This window comes from Nanorana parkeri, unplaced genomic scaffold (assembly GCF_000935625.1).
Source record: "Nanorana parkeri isolate BGI_ZX_2015 unplaced genomic scaffold, ASM93562v1 scaffold524, whole genome shotgun sequence".
In the NCBI taxonomy this organism is placed as follows: domain Eukaryota; kingdom Metazoa; phylum Chordata; class Amphibia; order Anura; family Dicroglossidae; genus Nanorana; species Nanorana parkeri.
In genome coordinates, this window is record NW_017306792.1 from 951349 (window position 1) to 968899 (window position 17551).

Here is a 17551-nt window from a genome sequence, read left to right on the forward strand (position 1 = left end):
GGACAGAAAGTAAAAAGAAGAAAAGCAAGGATGGTGGCGGGAAGAAAAAAAGTGGGAGAGGGAATGCAACATGCAGTAATCCATACTATGTCTATGGAGAGGCGTACAGGTTGGCCAATGTGAAGAGTCCAGGTCAAGTCCAACCACTGAATGGTGAGAATCTTGGCATGTGAGTTATAAATTCCTAAATCAATTAGTGTCCAAAATGTTTTTGCAGTGGAGGTGACGGTCATGGATATGGCCTGTCATTCTCTCTAGTCTCACTCAGCAGTCAAGGTACTGTATCTCAAATAGAAGCACAACAGCACAATTTTTATGTTTTAACGCCACTTAACCCAATCCATTTAGTTCTCAACCCTCTGTGAGCTACTGACATCCTTTTCAATTAGTGTTTGAGTGAAGTCTCCCTCCCACTCGGAAGTAGTAAAGTACGGGTGGTTGAAGCACTGTACCAAAAGTAGGATTTAGGAGAGCAAAGAGATACCTTGTGTAAGTTCAGAGGGGTGTAGACTCAATCTTTTGAATGCAGTGTACTGCCTATAAAGTGAAGTCTTCTTATACGTATTAATAGTAGTTCTGTAGTTGGAAGTATTGGAGCCAATACCCAGGGACATGTAGCTGATAAGTTAATAAGTCTGAGAGATCAAGAAAGGTCGGATAGTAGATTAACCAGGTTTGTGAATTAATAGTGGCCTTGGGGATCCAGGTCAATAATAATGTGAAACTAGGAAGTAGTCCATTGTACATTATACTACACGTACTATAAGTTAAGTGAGGGAGCATTTGTATATTTTATGTCAAATTTAAACTCCCAGACTGTCTTGTTATTCCAGATTTTGTTTTCTTTCCCATTTTTCTCTTATATTACCTTATTCTTAACCACTACAGTCCCTAAGCTCTTTTCTCCCTTTTCACTGTTAATCAGTGTGAGGATAAGTAGAGCTGGTTTATTTAAATTGATAAGTAATGCTGCTTTAAATTTCATATATTGCTAAAACATATTAAAGGCAGAACTTTTTTAATCTTTTTTGAAAGAATGAAAGAATAACTAAATAAACAATACTAAAAAGATGACTATATTCCTTTCCAATTATAGTGGACCTTGCGGTACAATGCAAGATCTTCATAAACTGTCTGGGCCCCCTTCTTTCTTTTAAAAATCACCCGATGTTACTGAGTGCAAAATATATCTTACCCCCTTCTTCCACATTGCTAGGCATGACATCACTATCTTGGGAAATGCAGAGCAGGCCAGATCTCATGAGAAGGCAATTCAGTGCATTGCAAAAGCATCTTTTTGTGAGATTTCAGCTGCTCCGTAATCCACATGATCTTTTCTTTTCTGTTCCCTGTGCCTGTGGCCTGGGCATGGGGTAGAGGCTGGAAGGTCCATTTGTTTTTATCAATGCGAGCAGTGAATGCTCTGTTGCCCACAGGATGTTTTTCTCCTGTGAGTGCAATTTAGTTTTTTTTAATTCCTTATAATTTACTACACTATGAAAGCCTTTTGCGCTGTTTCTTGTTATGTCTTTCTTTAGTTCACCCTGGAGCTCCCACTACTGTCCTAATTCTACTGGCTGCATGGTCTCCATTTTAATTGTAGTTGATTATTTGTTCATAAAACTAGCCCTGCGTTTATATATTTATCTATTTTATAAATTTTATAAATACACTTTGGGTGTTATTCCCTAAGCTGCTGAAAGCACCCGAAGTGAAGGGAGTCGAATACTGTTCGGCTATTTACTTTAGCTGAGCATGGCTGGCTTCCTTCACTTCAGCCGAACATGCTGAGCATGTTCAGCTGAGCCAAAGTGAAGAACCAGTCTGACTCAGTCGATCCAACATCAGCAGTTCACTCGCTGCCATTTGCCACTTTTCTCATAGGGGCCGAACAGCTCGGTTATTCTACTCACTACCTCAGAGGTAGTGAGCAAAATAAAAAAATTTAAACAAAAGAAAGAAATTTAAAAAACAGCGCGGGATCCCCCTCCCGATCCATACCAGAACCTTTAGTTTAGAGGGGGGGAAAACTCGGGGTCCCCCCTAAGATTCCCAACCAGACCCTAATCCGAGCACAGGTCTAATAGGGCAGGAAAGGGGGGGATGAGCGAGTGCCCCCCACCCCTCCAGCTGCGCCATACAAGCCCACATGCCTTTTGGCTTTGGGTGAGTGCTTTTCCAGGATCCCCCCTGGAAAAGCACCTTGTCCCCATGCTGATGAAGACAAGGGCTTCTTCTGCCACAACTCTGACTCGGTGGTTGTGGGGGTCTGCGGGCAGGGGGGCTTATTTGCCGACTACGCCCATTTTTTTTATTTGGCCGGGACTTGCAATACAAATTTGACAGGTCTGCGGCAGTGCGGACAACACTGTGCATCGTGATTGGCCCTTGGATTACTTTAGTCGATTACATTTTTGGGATTAATTTGTTTTAATTAAAGTTTGAAAACTTTTGTTGTGTTTTTCTTTTTAAATTAAAGCATTTTTTATAAGTGTGGTCTCTTTATTTACATTTGACTTTAACCCTTTACTGAATGAGTAGGGGTACAAGTACCCCTTACTCATTCACAAGGGGGGCAGCATCTGGGTGCCCCTTTATTAAAGGGGGTACCCTAATGCAAACCCCACTGTCCGCAGACCCCACAACCACCGGGTCAGGTTTGTGGTGAAAAAGGCCCTTGTCCTCGTCAGCATGGGGACAAGGTGCTTTTCCAAGGAGGACCCTATAAAAGCAGCCACCCAATCCCGAGGGCATGTGGCCTGGTATGGCGCATGGAGGCCCCCCCTTTCCTGCCCGGCCAGGCCTGTGCTCGGATTAAGGGTCTGGTTGGGAATTTTAGTGGGGACACCACATTTTTTTTCTTGCTCTTTGAGGGTGGGGTTTTACCCTTTAAATTACTACCAGAACTAAAGGGCTTGGTATGATTTTTGGGTGAACCCCACACACTTTTTTTTTAACTTGGTGTCCCTGCTCAGTTTCCTCCCAGACCTAAAGGGTCTGGTATGGATTGGGAGGGGGACCCCACGGTGGGTTTTTTTTTGTTTACATTTGTGGTGAGAACAGTCTGCTTCAGCAGACCGTCCTCCCCGCTTCGGCTGTGACCGGCTCAGCCGACCTGAAGGATATGTGTTCGGCTCATCTAAACTGTTCGACTGCCTTCGGCTGATGTACAGGCTATTGTGAATAGCCCGTACAGCAGCTGGTTGGCTCCAGCCACCAAAGTGAGCTGAAAGATTAGCCGAAGCTATGGCTATCCTTTTGGCTCCTTTGTGAATAAACCCCTTTGTATTTCTTGATACATTTAAAATTTTTTATCAACTTATATTTTGCATTTTGCCATCCTGAATGCTAAAACATAGTTTATATTTCCACGTTTTGCACCTATTTACATCAGGTGATTTTTACAAATGGAAAGGGCCAAGACAGCATATGTGGACCCTGCATTTTACTGAAAGGTCCACTTTAAAGGCTACAAAGGGGTAAAAGTAGAAAAGAGGTTATAGTAGAGTCAAACCTTTAGATCCGTAAAATACAATACTCTATTCATACATTAAAGCAAGTCTCTTAAAAGAAAGTCTATCCATCATGTACCAAAATATAAATATATAAAATTACACTCTTCTGTCAAATACAACCTTGACCAACTTAAAATCATTTATTTTTTTGTAGCACTTTTGTAGGGAATTTCAAATCTCTGGGGATAAAGTGGAAATAGCAAGTGGTCAGACTATTTCAACATCTACCAGTTGTTTCCCATTTCATGATCAATATTAAGATTTTAACTCCAGAAATATTATTATGGTACTAGAGGAGCAGACTAATAGTCCATTCTAGGACATTTTAATACACAGTGGGCCCAATCCCTAGTGTATAATATTTATTCAACTTTAAAGCTAAGCACACTGGTATTGCCAGACCAAACACAGAAGAACTATTTTGTGGTATGGAGATTCAGAGTTTGTATTTTACACTCTAGGCTGGAATGGGGCAAAAGTATGGTGTATCACTCCAAAAAGCATAAATGAGATAATATAACCGTGGTATCCGTATATACACAGCAGTAATAGAGTCTTGTACCTTGTTAACCATTAATCTATGTTGAAAGTTTGTAGTTAAAGTGATACCTTTTATTGCCTAACTTAAATTATTAAAGATGCAGGCCTCCATGACCTTATGTCTCTTCCTCAGGGAAATCATATAATGCCTGAGGAAGGAACATAAGGTCCCGACAGATTGCATCCTTAATAAATGAAGTGAGCCTATAAAAGGTTTCACTCAACTACAAACTTTCTGCATGGTTTCAGCGAAAAAATAATCATACTGTCCGGAGATCATTTCTGTCTTATGTGTTTAAGCTCCACCAAACATGAGAGCCGTGTAACATGCACTATCAAATATTTATGCTTTCAAACATAGACCTTCAGGGCTTTACAGAGTATATGTCTCATGCAAATCATGGCAGTTACATTTAGATAGTAAATGTTGGTGTAGAGTTTATTTGAAGTGTCCTGTTTTATTACAATTTATGAATAATGTATTATATTTTATTAGAGCTATACGACTGACTTTACTATAAACTCTTTTCTTAAACTTACCCTTTCATAGGGTTTTTTTCTGGCTGTGTCACCATTAGGGAGATCTACTCTCTCTGTTTGTCTTGGTGTCCACTGTTATCGCAGTCACTGGGACTTAAAGTAAGGGAAAATCCAATATTCTGAGTTGTCTCCAGAATAAGAATAGAAGGACATTTACCTCACTTTAAAGAGATTTCCTGTAGCTTCTTGTTGTGTCTACAGGACAGTAAGTGAAGGCAAATGTACAAAGTGGGACACAGATGGCAAAAAAACTGACAGGAGTTTTAACCATTATTTACTCAATGCAAAATGAAAAGAATTTTAGCTGCAGGCTGAACTTTTTTTGTAACAAATGCAAACAGTGAAAGTACTGGTGTCAATGTCTTGCAGTCCACTGTACAGCTTAGGAGAGGGTGAAGCAGCACAATGAGCCACTCAGTTGTCATGTAGTGCTTATGTGATATCAAGGAACATACATGTTGGCAGAAAGAGAAGAGTGGCAGAGAGATGAATTTGTCCGTTTTCACTGTTCAGTCACAGGCTGGTGGAGGGAAAAGACCTGCACGTTTTACCTAACCGTAGCAGAGAAAAGTCAAGTCTCCTGCCACATAAGGCTGTGCTGTGTATTAGAGCTGTGTAAATCTCAGGACTGAATGGACAGAAATAACAATTATTTGGCAGTTTAAACACCTCCCTTATAGGTATTTTCTGCATGGTTAACGATTTCCCTGAGGTTCAACTTTAAGGCTCCTTTCAGGATTCAACTTTAAGGCTCCTTTCAGACGGGCAGTCCGATCAGGTCCGTCTGTCAGTTTTTCAGGTGGACCGATCAAATGCCTATTTACCCCCGACTCTGGCCAAGTCCAGAAAAGCAAACTGAACAGTGCTCCTTTGGCGAACCTGATCATTCTGGATCAGGGGTAGTCTAATGTAAACTGACACACATCCATGTACATCCAATTGCCCATAGACTGGCATGGGGTCCAGTCATTTCAGTTTTTTTCCTACACAAAAAGATGGAGGAAAAACTGGACAGAGACAGATGTCACAGCAGTGACATTTGATCCATGCATTGATCCCCTCCTGATCGAACAGTGTGAAAGGAGCCTAACTGTCCTTTTTGTTTGTTATTGTGCTTTTAGAGTGGGACTGGTTACAATGTTTAAGACTGTTTACTTAAAAGAGAATTATGGGGTAAGTGTTTTTCCCAGTGACAGCGGGCTCTGCCTATCTAGAGGGAGAGCCAGCTGTATCCGCCCCCTCCCCCGTCCGTTCCTCCAGTCAACGCTGGAGGATCGGAGCGGGGAGGGGGGGAATCCCTGTGGGGAGCCGTGACTGACAGTCGCTGGTCTCTGCAGTGAGATGATCGAGAAGTGAGCGAGCGACAGTGCGCCATCTATTGAGCCGACGTGTGACAGTTTCATTGTCACAGTTCTGCTCGAACTATGAGGATGAGTGATTTTCACTCACCTTATAGTTCTCCTTTAAATAAAATTAAAGTTTATCTAGCAGTTTGCGAATGTCAACTTGTATATAGTTGATACTTATTCTCAACTTGTATCAGTTGGTGAATATTGACATCAAGCCGCAGCTCATCCACCTACTCCTGGTTTATAAGATAACAATAATAGAACTCTTAACAGCCATGGTTTAAATTACACACAAATACCCGTCAGATTCAGTGCTCACTGGAAGCATTTCTGAAGGTCTATAAACACTTATATAATTAGAATATCAAGGAACATACATGTTGGCAGAAAGAGAAGAGTGGCAGAGAGATGAATTTGTCCGTTTTCACTGTTCAGTCACAGGCTGGTGGAGGGAAAAGACCTGCACGTTTTACCTAACCGTAGCAGAGAAAAGTCAAGTCTCCTGCCACATAAGGCTGTGCTGTGTATTAGAGCTGTGTAAATCTCAGGACTGAATGGACAGAAATAACAATTATTTGGCAGTTTAAACACCTCCCTTATAGGTATTTTCTGCATGGTTAACGATTTCCCTGAGGTTCAACTTTAAGGCTCCTTTCAGGATTCAACTTTAAGGCTCCTTTCAGACGGGCAGTCCGATCAGGTCCGTCTGTCAGTTTTTCAGGTGGACCGATCAAATGCCTATTTACCCCCGACTCTGGCCAAGTCCAGAAAAGCAAACTGAACAGTGCTCCTTTGGCGAACCTGATCATTCTGGATCAGGGGTAGTCTAATGTAAACTGACACACATCCATGTACATCCAATTGCCCATAGACTGGCATGGGGTCCAGTCATTTCAGTTTTTTTCCTACACAAAAAGATGGAGGAAAAACTGGACAGAGACAGATGTCACAGCAGTGACATTTGATCCATGCATTGATCCCCTCCTGATCGAACAGTGTGAAAGGAGCCTAACTGTCCTTTTTGTTTGTTATTGTGCTTTTAGAGTGGGACTGGTTACAATGTTTAAGACTGTTTACTTAAAAGAGAATTATGGGGTAAGTGTTTTTCCCAGTGACAGCGGGCTCTGCCTATCTAGAGGGAGAGCCAGCTGTATCCGCCCCCTCCCCCGTCCGTTCCTCCAGTCAACGCTGGAGGATCGGAGCGGGGAGGGGGGGAATCCCTGTGGGGAGCCGTGACTGACAGTCGCTGGTCTCTGCAGTGAGATGATCGAGAAGTGAGCGAGCGACAGTGCGCCATCTATTGAGCCGACGTGTGACAGTTTCATTGTCACAGTTCTGCTCGAACTATGAGGATGAGTGATTTTCACTCACCTTATAGTTCTCCTTTAAATAAAATTAAAGTTTATCTAGCAGTTTGCGAATGTCAACTTGTATATAGTTGATACTTATTCTCAACTTGTATCAGTTGGTGAATATTGACATCAAGCCGCAGCTCATCCACCTACTCCTGGTTTATAAGATAACAATAATAGAACTCTTAACAGCCATGGTTTAAATTACACACAAATACCCGTCAGATTCAGTGCTCACTGGAAGCATTTCTGAAGGTCTATAAACACTTATATAATTAGTCAGGTTGAAAAAAGACACAAGTCCATCAAGTTCAACCTATGGAGAAAAAAAAAATAGAAAAAACTCCATAATCAGATCCCTATCCCCACAGTTACCCACAGCTTATCCAGAGGAAGGCATAAAACCCTATAAAGCATGGTTTAATATGCTCCAATGGGGGAATTCCTTCCTGATCCCACAGTCAATCGGATATTCTCTGGATCAACAATCTTTGGTGTTTTATTTTACTTATAAAATCTTAATATCTAGTAATAGTCTATACATTTAGGAATGCATCCAGTTTTTTTTTTAAATTAAATTCAGCTAACTAGAACTAGCTCCTGTGGTAATTTTTTTTCACAGCTCTTACTGTGAAGAAGCCTTTCTGTATGCAAAGGTTAATCCTCTTTTTCTCAAGACGCAAATAGTGCCCCCTTGTCCTTTGCAGTGACCTCAAAGTGAACAATTTTGCACCAAGCTCACTATATGGGCCATTTGTGTATTTATGCATCGTTATCATATCCCCCCTTAATCCCCTCTTTCAAAGAGAACAAATTCAGGTCAGCTAATCTTTCCTCATAGCTTAGCTCCTCCATGAATCTTGTCAGTTTAGTTGCCCTTCTCTGCACTCTCTCCAGTTCTACAACATCCTTTTTGTTAACTCGTGCCCAAAACTGAACTGCATAGTCCAGGTGAGGTTTCACTAATGCTTTGTACAGGGGCAGGATTATGTCTCTATCTCTGGAGTCTAGACCCATTTTATACAAGAAAGTATTTTGCTTGCTTTAGAAACTGCGGCTTGACATTGAATGCTATTATTGAGTCTATGGTCTACCAGATCCTTCCTGATCATTGACTCCCCCAATTGTACTCCCCCCTAGAGAAGGGGTGGGCTACTCTAGGCCCCCAGCTGTTATGAAACTACAAGCCCCATGAGGCATTGCAAGAGGGACAGTTACAGGCATGACTCCCAGAGGCATGTTGGGATTTGTAGTTAAAGCACAGCTGGACGGCCGAAGTTACACACCCCTGCCCTAGAGTATATGATGTGTGCATGTTTTTAGTTTCCAAGTGCATAACTTTACATTTATCAACATTAAACCTCATTTGCCACATGGATGCCCAATCAGACAGTGCACTAAGGTCTGTATACAGGTTGGAGACAACTTGTAGGAACTATATTCCACTACATAACTTGGTGTCATTTGCAAACACAGAAATGGTACTTTTAATCCCAAACTCTATATAATTTATAAGTAGGTTAAAAAATAAGGGTCCCAACACTGAACCTTGGGGCACACCACTACCAACGGTAGACCATTCAGAGTATGAATCATTAATCACCACTCTCTGAATACGGTCTTTAAGCCAGTTATCTACCCAAATCCAATTACTGAATGTTCAATACCTACAGACCTTAACTTACACATTACACTTACTCTGTTACAACCTCCTGATCATCAGTCCTCCTTGTAATCGCCCCATGTTAATCTTCCTTTTCCTAGCTCTTTGGTCACTCTTGAGCTCCACACGAATACATCTCAACAGGATTACAGCTTCAACTCACTGGGGAATTCCCAACTCTCCTCCAATATATTGGACAAGAACTTGATACACAGTCACAGAGTCTATTGACTGTTTATTAAGTTCCTGCCCAGTCTACTGGAAGAGAGGTGGAAATTCCCTGGAGAATTGAAGCTGTAATCCTATGGAGATGTATTGTCGTGGAGCTCAAGAGTGACCACAGAGCTACGAGGAGGAAGATCTGCTGTTTTTACAGGCGATTACCCAGAGAATGGATGATTGGGAGGCCGATAGGCCTTCAGGAATATGGGTCTGATGTTTCTAGTGAGTGCTGAATCTGATGGGTATTTGTGTATACTGTAATTAAAAGCATGGCTGTTAGATTACTATTATTGTAAAGTATTATTGTAATGCCCAATTTAAAAAAAATTAGTTTTGGATAGCAGGAAAGGTTAGAACCTCTGTCAGGTTTTACCTCTATCCTGGGCTCTGTTAGAGAGATTCACCTCACTTTCTGTACTGGGGACAACCTTCTACCAGACAGGAAGTGAAGGGGGAAACAGACAAAAAAAAGCGGATAGGTTCTAGCACTCCCCTATTTAACTAAATAAAGTATTTTTTACTTCTGTCTGTGTTGCTGTTACAGACAGGAAGTGAAAGGGTATCTAAACCCTGAAAAAAAGTAATCTATTGCACCTCCTCAAATGTGGTGGCTGCATTTGTTTCTTTTCTTTTTTTTCCCATGGTGATCCAGCCAGTAACACATTTCCTGTCTTAGAGTGTCTCCACTCTATATAAAAAAAGCAATGGAGCCACCCTTGGACAGCAGCTTTGTCACCCTGTGGAGAGGGTAGTGTTAGATGGACTTGACTAACAAATTTAAGCAGAAACTCCAGTAAACACGTATTATGTTGTTTCTTTTTTCCTTTTGCAATAAAGATTTGAATTATATGAATAAAAGTTGATAATTGGAAGCACCCCGACAATGTTAAATGGTGTATCTCAACTTTCTATCTGCCATTTTGCTGGACAAGTTGATCTGTTAATGGAAGATGAAAAAATAACAGACTTAGTAGCTGGATCATCAGGTGAAAATATACAATTTTTGCTTTTGGGTTCAAATACGCTTGAAGGAATTTCATTAGCAGGTTCTCCAATGACAGTAAAACCTGACAGGAGTTCTAATTCTTCCCTACTCTATCCAAAATTAAAAAAAACAAAAAACAGTTTGGGTAATACACTTTAATTATGTTTTACCGTACACGTGTGGTTAGGGCCTGTGCAGGATACTTTAATTTATTGTAGCTGTCAAGTTTCATACACACACACACACACCATTTGAATGTTTTGCTTTTCTAGCTGGATATGGCCCATGTTACTTTTAGGAGAGGTCAACAGGCAGAATTTGAATTCTTTCAAATAATATCTCTATATTTTGGTTTAGGATGTCTTGATTAGTAATTTTAAAAGCCTGTATAGATTGCTGTTGCAGTCTGTGGGAACGATGCAAAAAGTGTGATGTGTGAGGAAACAGAACCTGCTGAAGTTTTAAACTTCTGGAGCTCATGTTAAACTAACGAAATACTAAGTGGGCATATCCTGTTATTAAGGTGCCCACACACCTTACAATTTATCTGCAGATTTTCTGTGGTCAGATGGAAAAAGTGCAACAGATTGGCTCAGGTGTTGATTACTCCATCCACACAGTTAAGTGGAGATGGAGGAATCTGTTGCACCTTTTCCATCTGACCACAGAAAATCTGCAGATAAATTGTAAGGTGTGTGGGCAGCTTTACATGTGTTATGTGTTTTTTGTCTTGTCTGAGAGTTAGAGGGAACCTTTCAAGATAAAAATGTATAAATGAAAACACTTATCAGGAAAAAACAGGCAAATTCAAATAGTTATTCACACAAACACAACTCTATGTGACGTCACTTAACCAATGGTAAAGTGTTGGGTGGTAAGGGCAAAATAATAAAAAAAACATATTCAGTACAGCTGAGGGTTGCCTTTGTTGCACTGATGTCCTAACCAGCATTGTCAGCCCTGCCTGTTTGACATTAGAACTTCGCCAAATCCCTCCACCCCTCTTTGCCCCTCTCCACAATCATACATTGATTTATTTCCCAGCAAAACAATTCTGCTGCTTGACACTTAAGAACCTGCTCACAACACTGGGAGATGTAGTTCTGGGGTGGTGCCTGAATGGGAACTGATTTCCCAGCAGCTATCCTGATTAGAATTTCACAAAACTGGTGAATGTTGCCACATGGAGTGATGGAAGTTAGAGGGAGGTTTAGTGGTAACATTGGGTAATGACGAGACATATACTGTAGGGCACATGTGTCAAACTCAAGGCCCAGGGGCCGAATCCGGCCCACCAGGCCATTTCCTAGACTTCTACTTTCAGATCTAGGTATTAAGTTATTACTAAAACCAGTGATAATCAAATGCAGAGCCAATTATGATAGATTAGATACATTTATATAGTCTTACAGTCCCTTTGAGGGCAACCATAATGTTGATGCAGCCCTCGATTAAATTGAGTTTGACACCCTTGCTGTAGCGAATCATTTTTTTTAAGGGTAGTTGCAGAGTATTTCGTTGTTCTTGGAAATGGAAGCCCATGCCAAAAACTACCACCGATGGATTCCCGGATCCAAATACCCCAGCAGACACACATACACTAGAACTCCAGTTACTGTATATGGAAGGAGAATTTGTGTGGCACAAAGCTGTTTACGTACATGTTAAATGAGAACAATCAGGTGATGCTGCTTGCATAGATCTTCTGATTAATTTATGAAGCATAACATGTATTATACTGTACATTCAGCATATCGAAACATACGTATATTACTAGAACACTTAGACTACTCCAAAGTTGTATGACAAGAATTTTTCCAGTCTCAGATAAATGCTTTTAAAATGTAGGTCTGGCCAAAATGAACGTAAAACCCCCAAAAAACAGAATACAGTAATACCTTGGTTTACGAGCATAATTCGTTCCGGAAGCATGCTTGTAATCCAAAGCGCTTGTATATCAAAGTGAATTTCCCCGTAGGGAATAATGGAAATTCAGATGATTCTTTCCACAACCCAAAAATATTCATATAAAAATGATTACAATACTGTACTGTAATATAATACTGTACAAAATATAAAGAAAAATAAACCAATTACCGGTACCTTCGTGGCTGCTGTGAGGGGGACAAGAGAGAGGAGGATTATTGTGCAGGACGACTTTCACTATCACTAACGGAATCACTGCTATCTCTTGACTCAATGGAATCTTTTTCATTTTGTGAAACCTTAACAAGGAATCTATCCAATGTGACATTGCATTGTTGTTAAACAGACTCATCGCTCGCACTGCTACAGCCTTATTCAGGTGCTTTTCTACAAAATGTTGCTCTTATTGCAAGACATTGCTTGTATATCAAGGCAAATGTTTTCAGAAATGTTTGCTTGTCTTGCAAAACACTCTCAAACCAAGTTACTTGTAAACCAATATATTACTGTATAGTGTATGTTCCCATCTCAGCGGTGCAGTGCAGCAATATTAAAAAATTTGGATGATCTGATTTTTTCTTTGTTTTAGTGCATCTGGAGGCCCATTGAAGTCAATGGCAATACATCAAAAGGTATATAACATGATTTTTGATGTCTTGGCAACAGGTATTAACAAGCTTTGATCAGTGGATGTTACCCCTATTAACTCTAAATTCAAAAATATATTGAAAACGCGCATCAACACGCATCAAAATGTATGCTAATGCATAAACAAAAGGAAACGCATGATGCATAACAATGTTCCTAACACTACCAAAAACCGCTGCGCACACACAAATAAATCTATTCGTTTTAATAAAACCAGAAAATACAAATACAAATTTCATGATTCCACCCAGCCCCATTTTCAGATGCTCAGACATCAATTGCTAACAACATCATACAGTATGTCAAATGATAAAATTACCAATTAATAGAAACATGTTAGGTTTGGAAAAGCTTGAGAGTGGTTAAGGAGAACACTGAAAGCTTAACTCTGGGATAGGAATGTATGGTCTAAATACAAGAGTCATGTGCATTCTTACTTGAATCTTGGTGTGCTTTTTGTATTTCTTCTAGATCTGTTCAGTAATCCAGCATTTGCCTCTGTGTGGGAGTTTCCTGTAATAAAGACCATTGACTGCTGCTGCTGTCCTGGTGCAGGGTGACTGGTCTTTGTTCCGCCCCCTCCTGTAGTGGGTAGCGCCTGCTGGGTCCCTCCCACAGCTCTGCTCTCTGTGCATACTGTGTTCAGCACATTGATGAAGTTACCACTACTTTTACAAGGTATTATCTGGGTCTGGAAAGGCATTTGGTGAACAAAAAGAGAATTTATATCCTTTGTGGATAATAAGGAATATATTTAATACAAGTTTTTGTGCCTGGAGTTCATATTTATTTTTTACTTTTTTTCTTTATTCCTTTACTTGGGAATGAAGTATTATTTTTTTTACTAATACAAGGAAAAATAACTACCTTGGAAATTGGAAGGCAGAATCTTCAATAGTGGAAAATCTTTTCAGCCTGTGAGCAGTATTTGTACAAAATTGTCTCCAATGGAAACTGTAATACTTACTAACTCATTTTATTATTTGTCATTTTTTTTAGATGTTTGAATATTCGATGGTGTTACATAATCTTTGCACATCTTTATTTTCCTAAAAAATCTTTATTACAGGATATGCCTACAATGCTCACTTTACAAAGCATGGTGGATTTTTGTATAAGAAATCCCAAATGTGCCTGCAAGCTTTTTGGCTGCCTGAGTGAATTTACATATCTGCTAGGAACAAGAGGGATGGGAAGGGTTGTCTGATATTCAGGTCTATTTATAGGGTCCATTCACACTGGAGCTTTGCATTAAGTGCACATTACCATACGTTTAGTGCATGCTAACACACAGCGCATTATGCATGCAGTACCATCCATTATGTATGTTGCATTGCCATCCATTTAAATGGCACTCCAAAGGACCTCTCAGCAGCCGCATGTTGCCGGGCAACATGTGGTACCGCAATGCCATGCATTGCGTTTTTGTGAAAAAAAGTTGTGCGTGAACTATTGTTTTTCCACCACACGCCAATGCAATGCATGGTATTGCGGTACCACACGTTGCATTGCACTGCAATGTCCATTCACCGGGAGGTACATTGGGGTGCTATTCTGATGGATGGCAGTGCAACATACCTAGCACACAGTACTGCCCGCTAGGTACATTGTGCTGCTGTATGCGCTAAATACACAGTAATGTGTGCTTAGCACAACACTCTGCTGTGAATGGGCCCTTAGTAAACAGTTGCACTGAGATCCTTTCTTGACCATATAGCTCTTGCATAGTGATCCACTTGTTGGCTGCAGTTGGTAAATACAAATAATCCATATGCAATATCTAATATTCACCTGATAAAAAAATATTTTAAAATGTAATTTTTTTTTAGCATGGAACATAAGGAAAATACCTAGAGTAAAAAGACTTTGGTTTTCAGTGTGTTTTTCTTTGTATCTTCCGTTGAATGGATACCTTGTTTTACACTTCACTAAAACTTACCTGGTATGTATTAAAAATGTTATCCATGTGGGTGCTGCACTATTTTGAATCTCAGGCTCTTTAATTTCCAGGCAGATTGCATATAAAACCAGGATATGTTTTTGTTTCTAGAGCATCACAATTACTTTGGAATAGATGATCATTTGGGACCTGTAGCGGTCAGTATCCGCAGGGAGAAGGTGGAAGGGATCAAAGAAAAAGAAGTGTCTCCTTTCTGTTACCGAATTGCTTTCAGAACCAGTGAGGTAATAATTATTTTACAATGTTGATTCTGTCACCTTAGATAAATATAATTTGCTGTGTCTGACCATTGACTGGGTATATGAATGATGAGACCGGTGAAAGCTTCGGGTTTAAGCCGCCATCTCGTACGCCAGTTGGCCACGCCCCCGAGACCTGTGATTTTTAAATGCCTATGGGTCATGTGCATGTATGAAAATCTTTAAAGGAAGCAAAAATAAATATTTAATCTTAACATATTAACTGTGCAAAGTTACTTGTAAAAAAATACATTGCCCCCTTGTTTACCTTATTAGATTACATTGCATGAGCCTGACACATTAGCTGCATGGTGAGGGGTCAGAGGGCACCTGAACTTTGATAATTGCTGTCCTGTCATCTGACCTCACAAGCTGTCTCCCAACCCTGAGAATTCATAACATTAGACTCAATTCACAAAGCTAACACAGCAGGATAAGAATCTTTATTTTCAAAGAGGGACAGTTATTTTCAGTTATGTCCCATGAGATTTCGAAATGACAATCACATGGGTAAGATAAAGGTCCGTACCCTTGTGTTAAAGCTTTGTGAACTGAACCCTTTGTCAGAGAAGGGAGCAAAGTTGTTACAGAGGAATTGAACTTTGTAGGCTATGCCTAAAAGAAAAGGCAGAAAATAGACACCAGCAGTGCCTGTGGTTTCCCTTCAGCTGATGTTTTTTTTTTTTAAGGCGGTCATCTTGGCTTTTGCTTCCTTATGTCAGAAACTCCAGCAAGGAGAACAAGGAGCCGCACAGTAATGATAGCACCAACTCTTAATCTAAATCTTATGAAAATATCAATCAGAGGCAGTAGTGCCTTAGATCTTACACTGCAGATTTACAGAAATGGGCCACAAAGTACAATGATATGATTCAGACAAAATGAACATTTTCAGGATACTGCTTAGGCACAAACATTTCTACATTTTCTCTATAACAAAGCAAATTTTCAATATTTTAGTTCCATTCCAGTGTAAGAGGTAAGGACAATGGCGTGACTCTGTTATGTCACACTGTTATGCACTCTTTGGAGCTAAGAGACAGTGGAGCTTATTCATCTCAATTCAACAAAAGAAAACTGATAAGAAAATTGTCCTTGTTACTGATGCCATCAACATTTGTATTTAGTTTTGCATAAAATGAAAGAACACATCTGATTGAACGTTTCTCATTTTCTCTTGTTGTGAATACTCATGCCCAGAATGTTAGGTCAGATAGATGAGAGGACAGCTAAGGTGTCAGAATTGCACAAAGTAAAAAAAATAAAACAACATGTTAGATGCCTGGCTCTCCCTTTCATCAGAGTCACTGACTAGGAACAAAAATGCAGATATATAGTTCTATTTTCCCTTCCTGCATGCTTGTGCGAGTCACTCAGAGAATACTAAAGCTAGAGACAGCCAGGGAACAGCAGGTTTCCTTTAATAATAACTTTTTTATTTTCTGTAAAGCAACATTAATCAACAAAAACAGTGGCAGCAAGTGGAACAGGAAGCACATGGCCCATCAGTAGTATGATGTTAGCAGCCACTGGTTTGTTTTATCCTGATTCTATTGTTTATCCATGATTGATTTTTAATTTAATTTATATATAGTGTATTATCTTAGCTTACCTTAGTTGCCAAAAGCTTTGAAGACTTCTACCATTTTTGATGTAAGTGAGGGTCAAAAAGCATGGCTACCCAGTAGTCACCACTATGATTAATACTGATAATGGGATTTGTTATCCTGCAGACAAGCAAGGACTTGACATCCTTGCCAGCCTCCCTAAATCAGAGGTTACAGCTGGATTGATCTCTTCTTCCCATTACAGTTCAACATCACCATGGTCACTGCTGGCATGTCTGTTAAATATATAGTAAATTTAGAGTTATCCTCAAGAGGCAGCTTAGAGAACATCTTTTTATCCTCCCCAGCATCCAAGAAATTACCTCTTCTACCATTTCTTTCTTAGCTATGTCCTGCTTATCTGGGCCCCAACAGCTACACTGAGATTTGTGTTCTTCCTTACCTAGCTGCATCAATGTCAGTGCTTGACAAATACATAATGACATACACAAATATAGCAATTCCAGATAACACCTGGGGTGGACAGCATCTGTAAAGAGACGGAGTGGGTCAAACTTGACAAAGAGTGCAGCACAATACACCTTATATCATGCTCTGAGAATCTGTGAAATGCAGCTCTGGGATGTCTTACTCTGTCTGGTCCCTTAAGGAAATCTTTGAAAGTTTGTAACATGAATGTTTTTATGTAGGGGAACTTACCTAGCAACTTTTTATACAATGTATTTAATAAAATCACATTTTTATGAACTGCAGTTTTAATTTTTGAAAAAATAGTTTTGTTCACATTGATAGCACCAGTACTTTTACTTTACTACTTTTACTATTTAATTTTTTTGTACTCTGTTTCTGTGTTCAGCTCTTAATATTATTCTTAAAACTAAGAGCCAAGTCTTTACTTCTAAGAAATGTAAGACCTAGGTAACTTTTTGGAGCTAGGTTCTACAGTATATTTCTCTTTTGTTTACTGAAAGACGCAACAGAGATCTTGATCTCTGTACTGAGGGGTTATAGCACCACTTGCAGGAGTACCATTGGAGCACCACT

The 17551-nt window shown here is 39.9% G+C and overlaps 1 protein-coding gene across 1 annotated transcript in view; it reads left to right on the forward strand.

Annotated features, from left to right (window-relative positions):
* Nucleotides 1-17551, forward strand: part of SIPA1L2 (signal induced proliferation associated 1 like 2) — a 130754-nt gene that overhangs the window by 6100 nt on the left and 107103 nt on the right. Inside the window, exon 2 of the mRNA XM_018561436.1 lies at nucleotides 14791-14924. Coding sequence (XP_018416938.1) covers nucleotides 14791-14924 — 134 coding nt within the window. The remainder of the gene's footprint in view (nucleotides 1-14790; nucleotides 14925-17551) is intronic.